The sequence below is a fragment of the Lipomyces doorenjongii genome, assembly GCF_038497915.1.
Source record: "Lipomyces doorenjongii strain NRRL Y-27504 unplaced genomic scaffold V1508scaffold_3, whole genome shotgun sequence".
NCBI lineage: Eukaryota > Fungi > Ascomycota > Lipomycetes > Lipomycetales > Lipomycetaceae > Lipomyces > Lipomyces doorenjongii.
The window spans coordinates 108853-129651 of NW_027118070.1; the positions used below are offsets into that span (position 1 = coordinate 108853).

Here is a 20799-nt window from a genome sequence, read left to right on the forward strand (position 1 = left end):
CATTTACGTCACATTAAAGAGAAGGCATTAGAGCTTCCACAGGGCAAGACGAGATCTACGTCATAAGCAAGAGCTCGTGAGAATACCGCATCTATTATCGTGTGTGGCTGTCATGATACCCTCTACTTCGAAATAATGTTAAATCTATAATTGTCTGCTTTGTATATTTCTGTAAATTATATTATATTAAATTAGTACAAAATATTATGTAGAGTAAAGCTAACGACGCGACTGTTCATTCACTGTTCATTCACTCTGTAGTGTACCTTTCCTATAGTGTTGACCGCCGCGAGTACAGAGGTTAGAGGCTAATTTGGCATTCCCGCAGTTACAAGCTATACTCGACCAACTAGTATTTATTTGACCCACCACACTCCGGTTTTTTTGAGTAATAATACTGGGGAGTGCCACGCGAGATACAAATATGTTTTCAATATTCCAGCGGATACAACAATATTGTGGCTTCGTGACAACAGTGACCGTATTTCTAACTGCTGCTATCAGTATATCATCATTGATCCAGGAGCATTTTTTCATTAGTATACCACAGGCATCAATAAATCTACAAAGTATTGATGTGTAAGCCACTGATATATTAGCGTGAAAATTGATATAATTTATGCTGCAGAATGGCTAATTAAGAGCATGAAAATAGTCGATTTGGGAAGCCGCATCTAGGATACAACTATAAACGACAAGAGTATGCTTTGATGAGGTTCGATCTAGACGCAGGTTTGAATATCTCGTCGAGTAATTAGTGGATAGATATGTTAACAGGCATTGCTAGATCTAACGCCGCTGTTCACATGGAACACGAAACAACTCTTTGTCTACCTGGCGGCGACGTATCCTGGCAAGCCATACGTGAGTGATATTAGAAGTTCTGTGGATGTGACTAACTTAACAACCTTCCAGTCCAATAAAGTTATCGTTTGGGATACTATCATCCAGGATAAAGAAGACGCGGTCATATCTTTACAGGACGCGACAGCCGACTACTCCATTTACGACGTTACTGGCAAATTCAAGTATGTAGGCTGTTATATTGTATACTCTTCGACACTAACGATTCACAGTGGTCGTAATGCAACATTATCATTAGAATGGAATGTACAGCCATACGTAGGCCTGCTAACTTGGAATAAAGGCATCGAGCGCCAAAGATTCGAATTCCCTCAGCTTAAACAAGCACGATAGAGCGTTCGGATTATAGAGCTAAATGGCTATAAAAGACATCATGTCCAACAACATTAATGTCAAACAATTGAAGCAGTATATATACAGTATAAATGTAGCATATGGTGCAACGACCACGATCCAACGTACAATCAGTCTAATGATACACCCAGCCCGTATATACACAGTAAAATATGCATGCTCATTCATCCATTATGCCAAAAATCAATGTTGGTCGTGACCTCGCCAACCACCACGTCCACGTCCACGTGCACGTCCATGTCCTCGTCCACGGTCGCGTCCGCGGCCATTGCTCTGCTTCTGTGGCGGGTTATACAGCAGTTGCTTGGTGGTCAAGTTAACAACCGAAGAACACTCCACAGTCATACCGCGGTCAGACGAGCACCGACCACCCAAGTCTGTCCCACCCAAAAATGTTACATCGAAAACAACATCCAACGCACGTCTTCCATCTGCGGTCGTGATTCCTATAACCGTGCCTTTCGACGCGATTGGAACATTGCCCGAATCTTTGACATATACTATCCTGTCACCTAACGCAAAGCGCTGATGTCCAAGCTTATGAGTCGCGTCAGATGGCTTCAAAAGAGCTGCTTGAGGAACGTGAGAAATTGTAACAGGTTCTCCTGGCTCTATGTTCTCAAGGCGCTCATTTAAAAGTTTCTCGATCTCCTCAACAGATTCAGGTAGTAGCTGTTCGGAATCCAGTGGGACACGGTCCATTCGGCCAGACTCAGCTGACTTGAGCCAAGCCTTTATCTCATCCAATCTTTTGTGTGCAACCTTGTCCGGTACACCGAGAAGCGAAGAGATACTAGGACGATCTGCTCCAGTGTCAGCATCGAAGCTCTGCTCCGCAACATATAAGCGTTTGCATACCAGTATGAATCTCTCTTTTGAGCCCTTCGAACAAATCAGGGAACTTCGCCTGATACTCCTTGACCAAATTCTTAGCTTTATCTGTGTATTCCCAACCCGCAGCAGTTCTCCTCGTGTAACCAAGAACCTTCTGTTTCTTTCCCTCAAACTTGAGGTTTAAGCCAATATTGGCCAACGAATCTTGTTCACCCTTCGTAATTGAATAGCTAGCGGTGATCTTACTGAGTAATAACGAAGGAATATGCAACTCTCGGCACAACTCAATCGATGCCTGATAAACCACTTTCTTCTGCTCTGCCGCCGCAATAGCGGTGCCGAACATCACGTCCTCCGGCTTCGCAGCCGCAACAAAAACGTCAGCATGATGCGCGCCATGGATTGCAAGAACTTGCAACGGCTGTGCGTATGCCTCCTCGCCCAGATAAAACCCACGGGTGCCAGCTGGAAACTGGTCGGCGATCAAAGGTGCCGGCTTCTCCTTATATCGTTCATCTTCATTGATAACTGATGTTAAAATGGTCTGCATAGCATAATCCACGCGAAGTGATGGCGTCCAATCGTACTCTTTAACAAGAGCACCATTTGGCAGCTGCTTCAAACCCTTCAGCAGAACAACCTTAGCAAGAACGTCAACTGTGCCGATATCCACGCCGAGCCTAGCGCATTGTGTGTAGATAGCTGCGCGCTTGATATCAAACGCCTGCACGTCTGCCGGAGTCATCGGAGACCGGATTACCTCCGACGTAGTAGTGACCCCGTTAATATGCATCATTCCGTAGCTGAACAACTCATCGGAAATCCCAATAATCATCGCTTCCTGAATATATGGCCAACCGACGTACACCTTCGTCTCGAGTCTCTTCGCCGCAATCTGTTCAGTAGTGAGTTCCTCAAAAATGTCATCAAGAGTGACAATCATTGCTTCTCGTCTACAATCCTGTTGGAATAGGTTAACTGAATGTCTCGTTGTCAACCCAGCCGTATGAGGAATCGTATTAAGTGTCGGAAAGCCAGCTAGCGCGTGCGCCCCCAGCTGTACCCCCTTGCAAAGACTGCTCTTATACTGACGATCTCCCATAGGAGGAAACTGGTACTCCGAAATCCGGCAATGATTTTGGGGTATATCAGGAAACACATCCTCCAGAGATGATGCGTAAACTTCGTTCATATTCGGATCATAGCTGAACTTAATCATCTTGCCGAAAGTATTACGTTTCCTTTCAGCGGGAGTGAGTTGCTTCTCAAAAGCTACAACCTGTGTCAACGTGCGTTGTAAATAAGGTGCTATAAAGGTACATACGATGCATGGCTTTCAGCAGTCGCTCTTCATCCACGAACGGAATCTTGACAACAGCTTCCCAATCTTGCTTCTTTCCATTAAGATCGAGGTCGAACTCTTTAGGATAAAAGTCCAAAATAGGTGATGATACGTCATGCATTAAGGTTCTGTACGAAATTGGGATAAGTAGGCTACTGCGGTCAGGCAGGACACCCATCAACTGTTCAAATGGCTTAAATGGAGTGCCAAGGTTAAAGTTCATGTCAGCTGAGAGACCCTTTGAAATATCTATGATTCGTTAGTGCAGAATTACATAACATAATCGATATGGCATACCTGAGAGTCTTGGAGCGTAATGATATTTGAAGAACCAAGACCAGGATGACACACCCTTATAGTAGTAATTCAAGACCCATTGAAGTCCTTGAACGTAGTTCTGACAAAGTTCGGTAAGCTTCGCGTCATCGCCAAACGAGAACTCGAGTTTGCCTTTGTAGTATTTGTCTTTCCATTCACTAAACTTCTTCAATACTCGTTCACTAGGCTTTTTATCTCTCAAACTAGACATCTCTTCTTGAACAGGTGCCGAGCGATATTGCGACAATACTCGCTGAAGCGCATACTCGGCTTCCTCGTCTGTCTCGTCAGAATCTATCGCATCATCCAATTTAAGTGAAACAGTTTGGCCACTAGGCATGTCTAACACCGCGCATTCAAGAGACAATTTGCCAGCCATGGTTTCAATGAACTGCAAGTCATCTTTCACCGCGAATAGCGGGAGTTCCCACTTCAAATTCCGCTGTGAGCTATCACTCCGAACTTTGAGCAAATAACTCTCAACACTGTCAAAAATCATCTTTTGTCTAGGTGTCATTTCCAATACACTACGCTTTGGCTTGGGTCCATCCGCAGTGGCCTTGGAGTCCATATATAACAGATCGTCATTCTCGGCTTCGAAAAGCTTGAACTCAAAGTCTACTAGTTCTTTCAGCAGAAACCGCAGATTCTCCAAGTTGATCGTGCCTGAATCAGTAAGGTATGTAGTGCACTTTGGTAGTGCCCTTTTGTACGCATCGAACATGACGGTTAATGCGCCCTCATTGATATGAAGCTGGGGCAAATTAGGCAAGAAATCATTGCCTACGAAGACACAGAGTAAAATGAAGTCGTCCAAGACTCGTTCAAAGTCGTAAGCGAATTTGAGTCTGTGTTTGATATCTTGAAACTCCAGCTCTAAGTATTCTCGCACCAGCGAATGGTGTAACAAGTAAAACTTTTGGTGGAAGAGCTCCTTAGGCTTTTTTCGTGCTGGGCCAAACAAAACTTCCTCTCTGAGAAGACAAAAGTGGGGATCATGACTCAGCAGACCTAACATAATCAGATCGGCATCCAAACCATACAAACAATGTCGCGTGTTGGGGTTATAGTCCGGTTGAGTTTTCGCTGCTCGAATATATTCCATAATCTTGTGCTCTCCCTCACCAGGAACCTCATGACCGGATAAGACAACTTGAACATTCTGCCACCGAGAGTCCTCAGAAACTTTTTTTGAAATGAAATAGTGTAACTGTTTACTAAGTTTACTCATAAACTCCGTACCAGGCGTGATCGCATTTGTATCAAAAGGTGGTTCTTTCGGCAACGTCGTACCTTCTTTAATCGCCTTCTTCACGGCCATTTCAGCGTCTAACGCAGTACGAAATCGACGCGATCGTTGCTGATTCATTTTCGCCCGTGGCGCGACTCCGTCCACAGCCATAAAGAACAATTTCTTCGGTTTGACCTTATCAAATAGAAGCTCAATATAGCTGAATATCGCTATAAACATTTGATCTTCCGACATTCGAAACGTCGCGTCGTCGGAGTCTTTGTGCGTGCAGTTGTGCAGGATACCATTCATGTCGAGGTATAAGTTGTCGAATCTAAACATGGATCAGTCAGAACCTTATCAGATATCGCCTCACGGACAGACAAATATCTAACATACTCAGGAATCTTATCGCCCTCGATAAGTTGAGAGATTAGAGGATATCTCTCTGAAATCCATCGGAAAAACTTAGGAATGCCTACATTGCCACCGCGTTAGACACATTCGCCATTGCTCGGCTTGTCAGTAAGTTGATTGCCTAAAGATGAACATACCCATTTTTGATTACCAATATCGGATGCAAAGAAATAAAGCACAATGGTATGGTAAATCGTGATGTAATTGTATGTGAATATGACGAAATGTTAAGTAACTGCTATAATCTCACCATCTCCATCAGTATCTCTATGCCACAACCCCAACCCACACCATGATCCCCCGGTGTTCCCATGATTAATTAACTTTTATATTGCTCCAGTACTGAGCTATTGCTTCATTGATAACGAGTCCGTTTGACATCGGAGGGATTGCAGAATTTATAGGGCTGTCGATTAGATGCTCCAGAGCCTAGTCTTCTGTGTTCTTGCTTCATCTCTGCTGGTTCTCGCAATTGGTTTGCTTCGTTTGCACAAATCAAAAGCATAGACATCGACAATGTCGTCGCCAATGAAATATTCCTACACACTCTGGTCACCATCAGATACCGTGCGAGATGTGGCAGAGAGTCTGGGTATTGTGAGCCTACCGGAAGACGTTGCGAAGGCTCTCGCTATGGATATCGAGTATCGAATCAATGAACTGTTGGAACAAGCTACGAAATTTATGAAGCATTCAAAGAGGACGAATTTGACGACTGCGGACATAAGTCATGCGCTTAGAGTACTCAATATCGAGGTGTGATACTCTTCACCTCGCAATTCGAATGTATTAGACTGATGAATATAGCCGCTCTATGGATACGATTCCACGCGACCACTCCGATTCCGGGAAGCAATCCTTGGACCTGGGCAGACGCTATACTATATTGACGACGACGAGGTCGACTTTGAAAAGATAATAAACATGCCGTTGCCAAAGGTTCCAAGAGAGGTCTCGTTGACAGGTATCCGACGTGAGCTCACAAACGGGGAGTAGTGAACTGACGACTTTTTTAGCACATTGGCTGGCTATAGAAGGTGTTCAACCTGCTATACCGCAGAATCCTTTGCCAGCAGAGAGCCGGACATCAATGGCAACCGTGGCCGGCAGCACGTCCGCGGAAGTAGAGGTGAAGCCTCTTGTGAAGCACGCGCTCTCGAAAGAATTACAGTTATATTTTGAACGAGTAGTCGCCGTTCTGACAGAAGATTCATCTACTGCAACAATGAAGAATGCGGTACTTAATAGTTTGGGAAATGATCCTGGATTACACCAGTTGATTCCATACTTCATTCAATTCGTCGCTGAGAAGATTCGTCTGAATTTGAAAGACGCATCCATGCTTTATTTGATGCTGCAGGTATTGTATCGATTACTAACCAACCCTACTATCTTTATAGAACCTTATGTAAGTCTTGTTCATGGAGTGCGGAGAATATATTCTGATTGGGTTTAGATACATTCAGTAATGCCGCCAATTCTGACACTCTTAGTCGGCAAACGCCTCGGTTCGTCACAGTCATCCAAAGAAGAGCACTACAAAGTCCGCGACTTCGCCGCATCTCTTCTTCAACAAGTGTGCTCGCAATACGGGGACACCTATCACACCTTAAAACCCCGCGTAACGCGCACGTTACTTAAAGCATTTATGGACTCATCGAAGTCCGTTGGCACACAATATGGCGCTCTCTCTGGCTTGCGCGCGATTGGGCCGGAAGTTATCCGCGTTCTAGTGTTAGGTAATCTTAAAGACTGGGCTGTTGTTATTAGTTCGGCGAGCTCGGTGACAGAGGAGGATAAGAGCCGGCTCGGACTTGCTGTCCTGGAAGCACTGCGGTGTCTTATTGACCCAGAGTTTGCTACCATTGATGAAGTTAGTGATACGGATAAGGAGAACTTTAAGGACTTTGTGGGACCGGAGGTAGCAAAATTGGTCCATGAAGTGGACGATTCCGAGGCAATCGTCAAGGCAGTGTTAGATAGTCAGAAGTTTTCGTGATTTTGAATCTGTACGATAGTTTGTATAATAGCCGAATGACAGTCTTATAATTTCAACGTTCGGAATCTCCCGCGTACAAAAACCGTGAACACCGCTAAGTATGCCAAAACGGTGCGCATGTTCAAGGTAGTCCTGAACTTTTATATATCCCCTTCCTTAGTTTTGGGAACGCGTATTTGTGCTAAATCCGAATCAGATCATATTCTCGGATTTAAGTACGTATAAAGCGAGAAAACGATCGGGCAAAGTGTCGAATGGTAGCGGCTACGGAGGGACAATTAATCCTAAAGCTTGCTTGGATCCTATTTGACTTCGGCATTGTGTAACCGTCTAGACTGCACTTATTCGACTAAGGGCGCCACTAGTATTGTAGAAAATCGGATGGGGCAATGCTTGCACACGAGCACAAACTTAACACCGCACAGGAACTCCATTCTTTCGGGTGTTACACATGCATGATCCATTTTGTCAACCCATTTGCTAGCCAATCAGCGCAATACTGAGGCAGTATGCCCATAATGTAAATTCCTATCGTCTACTTGCTATTCGAGTGCTAACAGTACGCAGCCGGCGGTATATCCGTCTTTCGCCGCGCGACACCATCCTCGCGAGGATCTTCCTTAATCATGACGACATCAGCTATTTCACAACATCGATCCGTCAATCCGCGGCAGACCACACCGACCGCGACAATGAACGAGAATTAATGTCTTCCGCGCCATCACGACTACATTCCATATTCAAGGCCATTCAGCCAATAGTCCATCGGCGCCTCAGAGAACAAAAGCGCGAAAAAGGCGTCAGTGTATTCCGTGTCGTCGGCGATCGTGACACCCGAGACAGACAAACCATACTCGAGGATACCGCGGCGACTTCAGCCAGTACTATGCTGCCCGGAGTCGTCATTCGCGAAGGCGCGGTTGGAAACGGGACAGGTGACGTCGTGATTAATCGCTGCGAGGGTTGGGAGTGTTCTTTGTTTTTGGTCAAGGATCGCAGTAAACAGAGCGCAGTTTTGATAAAAGATATCCAGTTGATCCCGTGGCGGTCGCGGAGCAGCAAGAAAAGGAAGAGAGAGGTCATTGACATAGACGCCGATGGCGCTCCAGCGACTACAGAGGGCGCTCAAGACGAGCAAGATGACGATGTTGTCGAAGATCAAAAGCCCGAAATGAGGACAAGCTACACAGGTTTTGAAATCTACAGCAAAACGCTTTACTTAGTTTTGCGTCGAGTCCGCGTGATAAACGATAATGTGATTAAGGACACGTCGTTGTGGAGAGATGTTGCTGACATCACCGACAGCGAGGACGGGAATAATGTTCAAGACTCCGATGAGGGCTTATTATCTCGCTCCAGAAATGTGGGAAGCTTCAAGGATAGCGATGCCGGTGGTGTCACGGACGGGGGTATAGTTGGCTGGATCAGCGCGTCACAAAGTATTCAACCCAGCGAAGGTGTTGACTTTGAGGCCCGATAACATTCGGGTTGTATATGTGTATCACATTTAAATGTCGAATCTTTTGCATTTCATTATTTGCGTAACTTAGACAAACCTATTGTCTTAACCAAACAGTAACTCCTCGAAACGAAAGTGGTGGACAACCTCAATTCTTTTGATACCAACGAGTTTCTAATGATATTACTGAACTAAGTAACCATTGTCCTCTTGCAACTCATTCGAATTGACAATACCAAATGTGGTGGAATGAATACTCTTTGTTCTGTTCGGCACTGAATATTATATTTACACACAAGAAACCACTAACGACATAAGTAAAAAAGGCACCCAGATGCAACTAAGGAGAGTCATGTTACATTACTATATAATACATATCACACAAGCCACACGCATTCCGCCACCCGCTTACGGGCTGCTGGAAGTATTGTTGCTGTCAGAGCTAGTGCCTTCCGACGAACTACTGCCGGAGCTGTTCTCTTGCTCAGCCTTCTTCTTATACACCAACTCGAACAGCTTCAATGACGCTTGCTGTACCTCGTCGGTCTTGGACTTCAAGCTCTCGGAAGAAACCTCTTCGCCAGCCTGAGCATTGGCAACCAGCTCACGGAGCTCAGTAATGAGACCCTTGATCTTCTCCGCCTCGTCCTTGTCGATCTGGGCCTCGAACTCCTTCATGGATGCCTCTGTGTCATTGCAAACAGAGTCGGCACGGTTGGCAGCCTCAATGGCAGCACGACGCTCCTGGTCCTGTTCTCTGAATTTCTCGGCGTCCTTGACCATATTCTCGATCTCGGCGTCAGAAAGACCAGACGAGCCGGCGACGGTGATGGAAGAGTCCTTGTTGGTAGCCTTGTCGCGGGCGTGAACATTGATAATACCGTCTGCGTCAATATCGAATGTGACCTCAATCTGAGGGACACCCTTCGGCGCCGGGGGAATACCAGAGAGCGTGAAATTGCCAATAAGCTTGTTGTCTCGGACAAGCTCACGCTCACCCTGGAAGACTCGGATCTCGACAGAGGTCTGACCAGAAGCAGCAGTTGAGAAAACCTGCGACTTCTTGGTGGGTATAGTAGTGTTTCTGTTGATCAAACGAGTGAAGACACCGCCGAGGGTCTCAATACCCAAACTGAGGGGAGTGACATCGAGAAGTAAGATGTCCATAACCTCACCAGACAAGACACCACCCTGAATAGCAGCACCGATAGCAACAGCCTCATCAGGGTTAACAGACTTGACAGGATCCTTGTTGAAGATAGACTTAACTGTCTCAGCGACCTTAGGCATACGTGTCATACCTCCAACGAGAATAACCTCATCGATTTGAGACGGGGCAAGGCTGGCGTCCTTGAGGGCCTTCTTAACAGGCTCTACCGTTCGCTTGATCAGAGGCTCAACATAACTTTCGAACTGAGCGCGGGTAAGCTTGGTGTTGATATGCTTGGGGCCGGTAGCATCGGCCGTGATGAAAGGCAGGTTGATCTCAGTGGAGACAGTCGAGGAAAGCTCAATCTTAGCCTTCTCAGCAGCCTCACGAATACGCTGGATAGCCATTCTGTCGTCCTGGAGGTCAAGACCATTCTCCTTCTTGAACTGCTCTACAAGCTGTCGCACAATGATAATGTCGAAGTCCTCACCACCGAGATGAGTATCACCGTTGGTAGACTTTACCTCGAAGACACCACCCTGAATCTCGAGAATAGAGATATCGAATGTACCACCACCAAGATCGAAGACAGCAACAACTCGGTCGCTCTCCTTGTCAAGACCATAAGCCAACGCAGCAGCAGTAGGCTCGTTGACAACGCGCAAAACATTCAAACCACCAATCTGGCCAGCGTCCTATATACTCATTAGTGATATGCAATTTATTTGCGTTTATGCAAAAAATCGACATACTTTAGTGGCTTGTCGCTGAGCATCATTGAAGTAAGCGGGGACAGTAACGACAGCATTCTTGACTGGCTTGCCAAGGTAGGACTCAGCCGTCTCCTTCATTTTGTTCAGGACGAAGCCACCCACTTGGGACGGCGAATATTTCTCACCACGAGCCTCAACCCAGGCGTCACCATTTGTGTGTTTGATGATCTTGTATGGAACCTGCTTGATATCTTTCTGGACCTCGGGATCTTCGAATCTTCGACCGATGAGACGCTTTGTGGCGAACAGGGTGTTCTCGGGATTGACGACGGCTTGTCGCTTGGCAGGAACACCTACTAGCCGCTCGCCATCCTTTGTGAAAGCAACAACTGATGGAGTCTAGGACAACGGACGTCAATCGAAAAATACGCTTGGACGTAGTGATTCATTGCACTTACAGTTCTAGCACCCTCACTGTTTTCCAAAACCTTCGCGGTTTTTCCTTAAGATTAACGTCAGCGGCAATTCCTATACCGGCAATTGTTTGGATTCTCGAAAACATACCCTCCATAAGGGCTACAGCTGAGTCTAATGGTAATATGTCAGCTTACATGCTCAATCGGTCATCCATCATCTTAACCTACTAGTCGTGCCCAAGTCGATACCAATGACGGTGCCCTGAACTTTTCCGTTGGTTCCGTTCGAGTTAAAACGAGCTCCGAGAGTCGAGCTGATAGGGAATCGTCGAGCGCAGGTCTATAGAATCACTACATATCAGTATTTGCCCTCTGGATCTCACAAGAAGATCAGCGATCAATATCGAAGAATATAAAACTATATACCGCGCGCGCCGTATTTCGTGCCAATCTAGAAGCCAACATTGTGTAACAATCTATTATACAAAAAATAATATGCCACGAGAAGAAGTGGAGGCAAGGTGATTATGTATGGGGAAGTGACAGTGAACGGGGGAAGATTTGCGTAAAATAAAATTTTTAACTGGGCCCAACGTCTCATCGACGGAAGCGATTACCCGGTCGTGGAACGCAATAGAAGCGACGTCACTCTGCTGTCTGTAGTTGTCGTGTCCTTTAGAGTAAGAGTGCAAAGCAAGCTTGCAGGTTATGGTGTTAACGGACGTAATAAATGCGCATATAGACTCAGGGGAGCGGCGTGGCAGAAGGTTCAGTTAAGAAAAACTTATCGTCGGATAGTCGTCTTCCCTTTCAACGGCTATAATTTTCATGTAGTAATGCAAACAGCAGCACCAAAGGATATCGATATCTGGACGGGATAAGGATTTAATTGTTCTCAATTTCTCTCGTTGTGGATCTTGTATCTTATATTATTGTAAATCAACAGCATATTTAGCAAATAATTCAACCCGCCACTTGAAATACATATATATATGTATATATATATATATGATGCCATCGATGGTAGGCAACAAACTAATGCGCCCAGCGAACGTGTAATATATTTGAGAACAGAACAGCAATTATTGGCGAAATACCACTAGTATTCGCTATTGTATTTGTAATTTGTATTAAGTAGCTGTTACCCTACTGGTTACTGTGAAGAAAAACAGTGAGTGATTATTAAATAAGCAGTCGTGAAATGTCTTACTTGGGTACGATTAAGATAGCAAAATATCTCGTGTACCCCTTCTTCCTATTAGAATAATGAGCTGGGTGATTGATAGCTTAGGCTTTTATCTTTGATTGTTCGTTATGCAGTCAATATGTCTATTGACTCACTCCTGTAGGTGTAGTAGAATCCCGCGCGATATGCACGCAGACTGTTCATTTTACCATGTGAATGATACTTTCGGCATATTAGCCTCTACAGTAGATATGCTGAATATTTACCCGTATTATATCTGCTAGGTGGTTGCATTTATGTACTTGTAGAAAGTTTCGAAAGGTTACATGTTACCCCTAATTTTTCACTGTGGAATGACATTGACACATTAATATTACCCACTCGAAATATTTCACTGGCACTGCTAGTCATGTGTGATATGTGTTTATATACATCTATTACTAACAATATCGCGTATGCTTAATGTAAACTTCATTGGGCTGCGACTGTAGAGTTAGCGCGCAGACATGCATTGAATGTCCAACGTGCCGCCCATCCACTTCACGAGAATCTCTTTCTCCGCCGCGGTGGGGTACAATCTGTAGGTCGTGGCCTTCAGGGCAGGCAGTCCCTGGTCTATCGCCCCTGCTAGTCCTGCAGGCGGGACCACCATATCTCGGCATTTTGTTCGCAAGTTCAAAATCCGCGGTTTGGTGGCCGTCTAAATCAAGTAAGTGTGCATTCCTGACGGCTAAATTTGGATAACCCTAACCTTCGCAGGTGTTGGCATTGAATTGGCTATGCTTCGCAGGCTTGTCTGATTTGCTGCGGGTTTCGTACTGTGTAGGGTTATGTTTGTGAACCAAAAACGAACTGACTGCGTCTACAAAACTCGCTCGACGGCATATTTAATCAGTTGAATGTCAGGCCTACAAATAGCCAGTGCTATATATCAAGCCTACTTAAGCCTTGCACGGCTCTTACTACCCTTCCAGATTGTCCATCCGACGCGTCACCTCGTTTACACATGGTTGCCCCAGATGTCAGTCACAGCACTCCGGCTTTCGACCGCTCACGCGCACCGTCGCTTCCGCGCACACTAGTTCCACCATGCTTCTTCACAGATCCGTCCGTCATACAAGAATGGCGTTATGAAAGCAGACGACTGGCCCAACAGATTTACACGCATTTGTGGTTGGGGCCGAGGAACGTAGCCAAAGACGAAAAGTTTTTACAAGACAACAATGTCAAGTTGGTACTGGCCATCACGACGCCGCAGGCATGGGAGATCATGAAGTCCCGGTATGCAGATAAGAGTGAGTACCAGGGACTGCCTGTGTCGAATTACATTGAGCTAGTGAAGAGTTTTCCGCTCGCGAAGCAGTTGATCGACCAGACGAGAGACAACGGCGGATCAACTCTGCTGTACTGTGAGACTGGAAACGAGAAAAGTGCGGCGGTTGCTGTCGCATATGTTATGGAGTCGAATGGGTATGTCTGGGATCACAAATGTTGGAATGACGGGAGTGGTACTGAAGCTACACAAGGTGGGATCTTATTCGGTCGATTCAGTTCGTGCAAGCCCGACGGTTCTGCGTAGCTTTAGACGATAATATGAAGTTTCAAGTAAGTGAATGCAGAAATCAGACTGGCGGAAAGTGTAACACTAACAAATAGTTTAGTTACGGGTATGGAATTGTTTGCCCCTGACCGGCAAAGCATTAACAACTGCGCTAGTCCTACGAGACATTGTGTCAAGCACATCAGGCAGTATTGATACCTTCCAAACGGCCTGACTTACGTCGTACCTTAGATGATCTATACGGAGATTCTGACGAGATGTATGTTTCCTGGTAATGTGCCCTTCGTCATTCCTACTGACCTATCTAGTGATGACGAAGTCGATCGAGAGGGCAGAGCACCATTCAACGACGTTGATCCAAATAGCATAGAAGAAAAAGGTGATGTGATTATGGAATAACAAAAAAACGGACGTGTGTAATGGTTTACGGCGTTCCGTCGGGATGACAATTGGTTTTCTATAGTTTTTTATGTGTGGAGTTTATAAGGTATATTGGGTTTATAAACGCATTGTAATTAGTTTCATATGTCGTTGTATATTTTGTTTTCTGTGTGTTGGTTAATGTGCCTAGTCTGTAATATAGTCAGCATTACGCCAAATTCATATAGCTTGATCGACGGATATATACCTTGACTGCATTGCGACTGTGTTCTACACCGCTACCGTTTTCAAAACACCACAGCTCGCAAGTCGTAATCATTGTCTCTAGCTATAACAACAATAATGCTGCAATCTTAGCTGCCATGGTCTGCAATAACAATCATCAGCATCGCCTCAATAGGTTCCAGTTCTTTGATTTCAGGGCAAGGGCTCATTAATCTCCGTAGCGCCTGAGCGTGGAGAAAAAGTTGAGCAAATCTGCAATTGTTCACGCAACCCAGACATTCGAGAAGTTCCTTTTCGACTTTGCGTTCATTTATACGATATTCTTAATATAATTACCGATACAAAATGGGAAAAAAGTAAGTACACTACATATTTTGATATGCTGGCGGTGTGACGACGACTTCGATACGCGCACTCTGTAACCTGTGATGATTCTGGAATGGACGAGTGAGGTGTGTTGTTCAGACAACTAACGATATTGTCATAGGGATAAGAAGTCGAGAAAAGACGATTACTGGGATACAGCATTCGAGGAGGATCAGGAGACTATTCAGGCTGAAATTAACGAGGCTCCTACTCCGACTCCTACGACGGAAGAGGATGCACATGAGAAGAAAGATGCCACTCCTGCTTCTAAGAATAATGATGGGGCTAAGGTTGAAGTTGGCGATGATGATGATGATGAGGAGGAGGAGGAGGAGGACGCGGGACCTGCTATTCAGTTGAAGGTATTATGATTTACTAATTTGCTTGTGCATCTGGATCGGAAGTCTAACTAAGTAAAAATAGAGTAAGAAAGAGAAAGAACGGGAGAAGAAAGAGAAGGAGAAATTACGAAAGAAGCAACAGGTACGTATTTACTTGGATTACTCGTTCGGTGAACATGTCGGTTAATAGTACCTCTAGATGGAGCGCAAGAAGGCCGCCGCCACTACTGGCGAAGCTACTCCAGATGAGTTAAAGTCTGCAGCCAAGGAAGCAACTACAGAGACAGCGCCTGTTACCGCACCTGCACCGACTCCGGCCGCTGGAAAGAAAGGGGGCAAGGCAGATCCAAAGGGCAAGACAAAGAATAAAATGCTTGCTGCACTGGAGCGACAGGTTGAGCTTCAGCGCCAGGCTGAAGAGAAACGGAGGCAGGAAGAAGAAGAAGAGCGACGGTAAATATTATTTAACTTTAGGTTGTTATGTGAAAGGATAGGACTGACACAAATTGTAGGCGTATTGAGGAAGAAGAGCGGAGGGCCGCTGAGGAGATTCGATTGAAGGAAGAAGCCAAAGCTCGAAAGAAAGAAAAGGAGAAAGCCAAGCGGGATGAGCTAAAGCGAGAAGGGAAGCTGCTCACTAAGAAACAGAAGGACGCTATCCAACTGCAGCAGAAGCGCGCTCAACAGCTCCGAGAAGCTGGCGTCTACATTGCCGGCTTTGACGAGAAGGCACAAGACGACAACAAGAAGAAGCGGCCTGTTTACGGCAAGAAGAAAAGCAAACCTGATGATAAGTCTTCGACTAAGGAGGGCAGTGTGTCTTTAGAGAATTCAGTCGACAATTTGGCAGAGGTCGTTGAGGCCAAGGCCGAAGGTGAGACTCAAGCTGCGGAGGAGATTGACGAAATACCTGCCGAGAAGGAGGTTGATGCTCCACATTCATGGGAAGACGCACTGAAGTCAGACAACGATGAAGAGGCTGGCGATTCCTGGGAGAACTTGCTCGCTTCTGGTGAGGAGTCTAATGGTTCGTCGTCTGATAGCAACGGTAGTACGCAAAAGACTGAAATTTCCATTTCTTCAGAGGATAAAAAGACTCTGTCAACAAAGGAGCAGGAGGAAGCTGATGCAGATGAGTTGGCCCGCAAGGAAGAGGAGCTTCGTCAGGCTGAGCGAAAGGTTCAAATTGAACGACTCAAGGCTGAGGCCGAGCAGAGAAAAGCAGAAGCTTCACAGCGACGAGATGTATGCTCTTATTCAATGATTTCAGTTGTAGGCGTTTTCTTACATGAATTTAGAAACGACATAGGGCTGCTTTGGATGCCCGATCACAAGACAACCTGCGATCTCCGATCTGCTGTATCTTGGGCCACGTCGATACCGGTAAGACCAAGCTCCTTGACAAGGTCCGCCAGACCAACGTTCAGGAAGGCGAAGCAGGTGGTATCACTCAGCAGATTGGTGCGACGTATTTTCCCATCGAGGCTATCAAGCAGAAGACTGCGGTTGTCAACAAGGATCAGACTATGGAATACAAAGTTCCAGGTTTGCTAATCATTGATACACCTGGTCACGAATCCTTCACCAACCTCCGATCGCGGGGTTCGTCACTATGTAACATTGCAATTTTAGTTATCGACATTATGCACGGCCTTGAACAGCAGACTCTCGAATCTATCCGACTTTTGCGATCGCGGAAAACTCCTTTCATTGTTGCGTTGAACAAGATTGATCGTTTGTACGGATGGGAAGCTATTCCCGACAACGGTGTCCAGGATTCACTCGCTAAGCAGTCTAATACCGTCCAGCGAGAGTTTGAGGACCGTGTGCAGAAAACGAAGCTCGCGCTCGCAGAACAGGGGCTTAACTCGGAGCTTTATTACAAGAACCGAAATATGGCGCGAAATGTGTCTCTCGTGCCCACGTCTGCGGTTACAGGTGAAGGTGTTCCAGATATGTTGAAGCTCTTGATCGATCTTACCCAGAACCGTATGAGCGACAAGCTCATGTACCTGTCCGAGCTCGAGTGCACGGTCTTGGAAGTTAAAGTTATCGAGGGCCTCGGTACGACGATCGATGTCGTGTTGTCGAACGGTATTTTACGAGAGGGCGACCGGATAGTACTGTGCGGAATGAATGGTCCGATAGCAACGAATGTGCGAGCACTTCTTACGCCACAGCCGCTGCGAGAACTCCGCGTCAAGTCTGCGTATGTGCATCATAAGGAAGTCAAGGCAGCGCTTGGAGTCAAAATTGCGGCAAATGATCTCGACAAGGCAATCGCGGGTTCGCGACTTCTACTTGTTGGTCCTGATGACGATGAGGAGGAGTTGATGGACGAGGTTATGTCCGATCTGGCTAGTCTTGAGAGCGCCCTTGATAAGAGCGGACGTGGTGTTTGTGTGCAGGCGTCGACGCTTGGCTCATTGGAGGCTTTGCTTGATTTCTTGAAGCAGATGAAGATTCCTGTAATGTCGATTTCTATCGGGCCCGTGTTTAAACGTGATGTTATGAAGGCGACGACGATGCTCGAGAAGGCTCGCGAGTTTGCGGTTATGCTTTGCTTCGATGTCAAGATTGACAAGGAAGCTGAGGAGTATGCTGAACAGCAAGGTATCCGTATTTTCAGCGCTGACATTATTTATCATCTGTTTGATGCATTCACAAACTACCAGAAAGAGCTGCTCGAGGTGAAGCGTAAGGAGACGGCGGCACAGGCTGTTTTCCCCTGTGTTTTGCACACGGTCAAGATCATCAACAAGCGGAACCCTATGATTATCGGCGTCGACGTTTCTGAAGGCAGTCTTCGCATCGGTACACCTATCGCGACTGTTCGAATTGACCCTGCTACGCAGATGCGCCAGATGATGCAGCTTGGCCGCGTCATCAGTTTGGAAGTCAATCACAAGTCAGTCGATATCGTGAAAAAAGGACAGGCTCAGGGAGGTGTTGCCATGCGTCTTGACACCCCTGCGAACCAGCCTACGTGGGGTAGACACGTCGATGAGACGGATACTTTGTACTCTGAAATTAGCAGAGAATCGATCGACACGTTGAAGGATCCTGCTTACAGAGATGATGTTACGCGTGACGAATGGTTGTTGCTCAGGCAGTTGAAGGCGGTGTTTAGCATTGCTTAGACCGTTGTTGAAATCTCTTGTTTTGTCGTCAATTTTAGTATCATGCAAGTTGAGTATTCAAAATAATGTGATTGTTGTCGATATAACGTCAAATCTATGCATAACGCCAGAAGAGTATATAGTCATAAGAAATGCATTAATAGCCGAAATCTACCATGCTACAGTCCTCTTCAACCTCTTTTTCTCCCCATTTCTCTTTTTGGCAGCCAACCTTGCCTCGTTCGACCGCATTTTGATCTCATTCCACTTCTCGACCTTCTCAGGTGTCGCGTCATCCGGGATGAATGCGCAGTCATGTATCATGTCGTGTAGTTTCTGGAAGCAGCCATCTAGATTGTCGTGTCGTTGGCGTGCGGAATCCGATTGTACTACCACCTTATCATGTTTGGTTAAGTACCTGAAGTGCTGTACATACTGTTACAAATGAACGTATTAAGAGACGAATATGAGGTTGTACGCATACCTTTGTGCGAAGTCGTTCCAGTATGACGTTCGGAATCCAATCTAACTCCTCCCACGAGCACCGAATCGTCGCTTTCGTATTCACTTTAGCAGCAGAAAGGTTAGTACTCACATCCTCCAGCTCTATCTACAACAATATCAATTTGACACACGTTTATTCACATTTTGGCCTCCAGGTCCGCCGGATCTTGAGAACGATATATCGAATTTGTCACGTGGAATGTCGGAGACCTTGAAAGTACTAAGCCAGTTTCTAGCTGTTGTGATTTCTTCGTCAGGGAAGCCACTGTCGATTTTGTGGAAGACACTTGTGTATGTGCGGTGGAGTGGTAGTTGTGTACGGAATGGGACAGTGCGTAAGGTTGAGATTGGTGAAGGCCATGAAAATTGTGCGGTGACGACGCGGCGAGGCAAGCGCGGCATGAGGAATTGTATGTGTTGCAGTGTAGAGATCATGGTTAATGTCCAGTTGAATTAAGATATTGAACGGCTGTAGCAACGTCGTGCGTATTGCAGGATATCTAGAAGTTCAGTATCCCGCATATATATGCCGGGTTTGAGATTTAGCTGGATCAAACGAATGAATCAATTGAGGTGATTGACGTAGCCTGGGCCAAGGAACGAAATCGATGAAGCCACGCGGTTCGAGGCTCGAAATGACGTCAGGAACGTTATGATGATGACCAGTAGCAACGCGACAATTGACTCGCAGACCCGTAACCACACATACGTGGCAATTGAAGTCTGCAATCTGTATAAATACTGTTTATCCATTAACGCACTAAACTTGAGTGGGGGAGGCTTTGTGACGATGGCATCGATGCTAACAATCGATCATACGAGGCACATGCCATCGACCTCGACCAATTCTACTAGTCTTCAGCTTTCTGGACATATGACAGCACAAGTGACAGATGCCGAGATAGACACACGCGATAGACCCCTTCGAGCTTTAACATGAATACATCGTTTTACGAGCGTTCCTGAGTTCTATTTCCGGACGTAATCTCTAAGTTATCTCCGCGGCTTTACACGGATATACACTAAACCGGTGAGTCTCCTTCATACAAATGCCGGACTTGGCATGTTCAAGGCTATTAAGGCCATGCAATCACATTATACTACAACCTCCGCCTCTCTTTTGGTTTATAGCCTTTACTCTATTTGTAGCTAATGCCAGCGACACCACTTCTGATATCGGCTCCTGTATTCCTTCATTGTCGTTTGCTGAACATTCGAAGTATTTCACCCCCATTTTGCTCGCCAGCCGTTGTCCCTGTACGCATGTTAGTACGCATATCAGCACACTTGACAGATATTGAGAAGTGATTTGCTCGTGAACGGGCAGACGTACTTCTTCGGGCGAAATGGGCCTCTCATTTCTTTCGGCCAACGAAGCCAGAATTTCCTGGTCGGTCCGGAGGTCCGTCTTGAGGCCTACTAGTACTGTTACAAATCCCGAGGTATGCTTGAATTTTAGCCGTTCCCAGTACTAGCAACAGTCAGCAACAGTTTCGATCTAGCATACATAATTGTATCATATACGTATGGCACGCACTTTCTCTACTGCTCTGAAGGACTCGCGGTCAATGACAGAGAAACAAAAGATATAGACATTGAATTCGTCAAGTAAGTATTTTGGCAGTATGCCCTGATGTTTTATTTCGAAGTACAGATTGTACAAGAGAGTGACGGATATGCGATCTGTGTCTAATTCAATATTCCGTGTGGGCAGGTGCTGGAATCTATTGGCGACCTGAATATCGTACGTTAGTTGCAGTTCAATACCATGCTAATATATACTATGTATCATAAACTGGAGCACCTGATTGCGTAGAAACTCTGGGAGGTTCTGATTGTAGCCCCACTTCCAAATCCAAGTGTACCTTCCAATCCCTGGTGACCCGATGATGAAGACCTCGACCTCGATCTCGGCGTCGACCCTCCGCCTTTTCGTGGTCTTCTTCTTGCTCTTGCTGGGATCATTGGCCATGGTGATATGTAGCGTTGCGACCAAGGACAGATAGTGCGGCAATCAGA

At 45.9% G+C, this 20799-nt stretch overlaps 9 protein-coding genes across 9 annotated transcripts; 5 read left to right on the plus strand and 4 right to left on the minus strand.

Annotated features, from left to right (window-relative positions):
• The first annotated feature begins 296 nt into the window (after positions 1–296).
• On the plus strand, positions 297–1310 carry V1508DRAFT_409170 (signal peptidase 22 kDa subunit). The gene is made up of 5 exons (XM_066939116.1): positions 297–579; positions 656–732; positions 788–864; positions 916–1028; positions 1077–1310. The coding sequence occupies exons 1-5, from the start codon at positions 425–427 to the stop codon at positions 1195–1197; spliced, it is 543 nt and encodes a 180-aa protein (XP_066798518.1). The 5' UTR covers positions 297–424; the 3' UTR covers positions 1198–1310.
• Positions 1111–5575, minus strand: V1508DRAFT_364098 (XRN 5'-3' exonuclease N-terminus-domain-containing protein). The gene is made up of 6 exons (XM_066937295.1): positions 5498–5575; positions 5343–5421; positions 3692–5277; positions 3377–3643; positions 2077–3324; positions 1111–2021 (listed from the first exon to the last, which is right to left on the minus strand). The coding sequence occupies exons 1-6, from the start codon at positions 5499–5501 to the stop codon at positions 1402–1404; spliced, it is 3804 nt and encodes a 1267-aa protein (XP_066798519.1). The 5' UTR covers positions 5502–5575; the 3' UTR covers positions 1111–1401.
• Positions 5576–5623: 48 nt separating this feature from the next.
• Positions 5624–7430, plus strand: V1508DRAFT_364101 (uncharacterized protein). The gene is made up of 4 exons (XM_066937296.1): positions 5624–6116; positions 6168–6324; positions 6377–6768; positions 6817–7430. The coding sequence occupies exons 1-4, from the start codon at positions 5877–5879 to the stop codon at positions 7357–7359; spliced, it is 1332 nt and encodes a 443-aa protein (XP_066798520.1). The 5' UTR covers positions 5624–5876; the 3' UTR covers positions 7360–7430.
• Positions 7431–7675: 245 nt separating this feature from the next.
• V1508DRAFT_409181 (uncharacterized protein) lies at positions 7676–9063 on the plus strand. The gene is made up of 2 exons (XM_066939117.1): positions 7676–7879; positions 7927–9063. The coding sequence occupies exons 1-2, from the start codon at positions 7869–7871 to the stop codon at positions 8837–8839; spliced, it is 924 nt and encodes a 307-aa protein (XP_066798521.1). The 5' UTR covers positions 7676–7868; the 3' UTR covers positions 8840–9063.
• Positions 8744–11716, minus strand: V1508DRAFT_409184 (heat shock protein 70 family). Its single transcript, XM_066939118.1, has 6 exons — positions 11524–11716; positions 11326–11437; positions 11246–11269; positions 11140–11183; positions 10721–11080; positions 8744–10663 (listed from the first exon to the last, which is right to left on the minus strand). The coding sequence occupies exons 1-6, from the start codon at positions 11560–11562 to the stop codon at positions 9227–9229; spliced, it is 2016 nt and encodes a 671-aa protein (XP_066798522.1). The 5' UTR covers positions 11563–11716; the 3' UTR covers positions 8744–9226.
• A 1573-nt stretch (positions 11717–13289) lies between these two features.
• V1508DRAFT_394775 (protein-tyrosine phosphatase-like protein) lies at positions 13290–14243 on the plus strand (the record flags this gene model as incomplete). Its single annotated transcript, XM_066938018.1, has 5 exons — positions 13290–13753; positions 13810–13888; positions 13945–13950; positions 14000–14103; positions 14153–14243. 5 exons carry the CDS (start codon positions 13290–13292, stop codon positions 14241–14243), a joined length of 744 nt encoding a protein of 247 aa, XP_066798523.1.
• A 996-nt stretch (positions 14244–15239) lies between these two features.
• V1508DRAFT_348197 (P-loop containing nucleoside triphosphate hydrolase protein) lies at positions 15240–18297 on the plus strand (the record flags this gene model as incomplete). The annotated part of the gene is made up of 4 exons (XM_066936717.1): positions 15240–15299; positions 15357–15610; positions 15670–16402; positions 16456–18297. Coding segments are annotated over 4 exons (2889 nt in total), but the record flags the coding sequence as incomplete, so codon positions are not given.
• A 150-nt stretch (positions 18298–18447) lies between these two features.
• V1508DRAFT_348401 (uncharacterized protein) lies at positions 18448–19182 on the minus strand (the record flags this gene model as incomplete). Its single annotated transcript, XM_066936724.1, has 3 exons — positions 18448–18702; positions 18761–18843; positions 18912–19182. The coding sequence occupies 3 exons, from the start codon at positions 19180–19182 to the stop codon at positions 18448–18450; spliced, it is 609 nt and encodes a 202-aa protein (XP_066798525.1).
• Positions 19183–19870: 688 nt separating this feature from the next.
• Positions 19871–20752, minus strand: V1508DRAFT_348256 (P-loop containing nucleoside triphosphate hydrolase protein; the record flags this gene model as incomplete). The annotated part of the gene is made up of 4 exons (XM_066936721.1): positions 19871–20035; positions 20114–20251; positions 20318–20515; positions 20585–20752. 4 exons carry the CDS (start codon positions 20750–20752, stop codon positions 19871–19873), a joined length of 669 nt encoding a protein of 222 aa, XP_066798526.1.
• Between the last annotated feature and the right edge of the window lie 47 nt (positions 20753–20799).

What these genes read in the sequence shown, in the direction of transcription:
- V1508DRAFT_409170 (XM_066939116.1), top strand. Translation starts at nt 425, where the DNA reads ATGTTTTCAATATTCCAGCGGATACAACAATATTGTGGCTTCGTGACA. An exon ending in GAGGTTCGATCTAGACGCAG is followed by an intron (nt 733 to 787) that starts GTTTGAATATCT and finishes AGGCATTGCTAG; the next exon opens with ATCTAACGCCGCTGTTCACA. An exon ending in GACGTTACTGGCAAATTCAA is followed by an intron (nt 1,029 to 1,076) that starts GTATGTAGGCTG and finishes AACGATTCACAG; the next exon opens with TGGTCGTAATGCAACATTAT.
- V1508DRAFT_364098 (XM_066937295.1), bottom strand. An exon ending in TTACGCTCCAAGACTCTCAG is followed by an intron (nt 3,644 to 3,691) that starts GTATGCCATATC and finishes AACGAATCATAG; the next exon opens with ATATTTCAAAGGGTCTCTCA. An exon ending in CAAAAGAGAGATTCATACTG is followed by an intron (nt 2,022 to 2,076) that starts GTATGCAAACGC and finishes ACACTGGAGCAG; the next exon opens with ATCGTCCTAGTATCTCTTCG.
- V1508DRAFT_364101 (XM_066937296.1), top strand. Translation starts at nt 5,877, where the DNA reads ATGTCGTCGCCAATGAAATATTCCTACACACTCTGGTCACCATCAGAT. An exon ending in AAGAGAGGTCTCGTTGACAG is followed by an intron (nt 6,325 to 6,376) that starts GTATCCGACGTG and finishes CGACTTTTTTAG; the next exon opens with CACATTGGCTGGCTATAGAA. An exon ending in CTATCTTTATAGAACCTTAT is followed by an intron (nt 6,769 to 6,816) that starts GTAAGTCTTGTT and finishes GATTGGGTTTAG; the next exon opens with ATACATTCAGTAATGCCGCC.
- V1508DRAFT_409184 (XM_066939118.1), bottom strand. Translation starts at nt 11,562, where the DNA reads ATGTTGGCTTCTAGATTGGCACGAAATACGGCGCGCGCG. An exon ending in ACAGTGAGGGTGCTAGAACT is followed by an intron (nt 11,081 to 11,139) that starts GTAAGTGCAATG and finishes CCGTTGTCCTAG; the next exon opens with ACTCCATCAGTTGTTGCTTT. An exon ending in CTCAGCGACAAGCCACTAAA is followed by an intron (nt 10,664 to 10,720) that starts GTATGTCGATTT and finishes ATGAGTATATAG; the next exon opens with GACGCTGGCCAGATTGGTGG.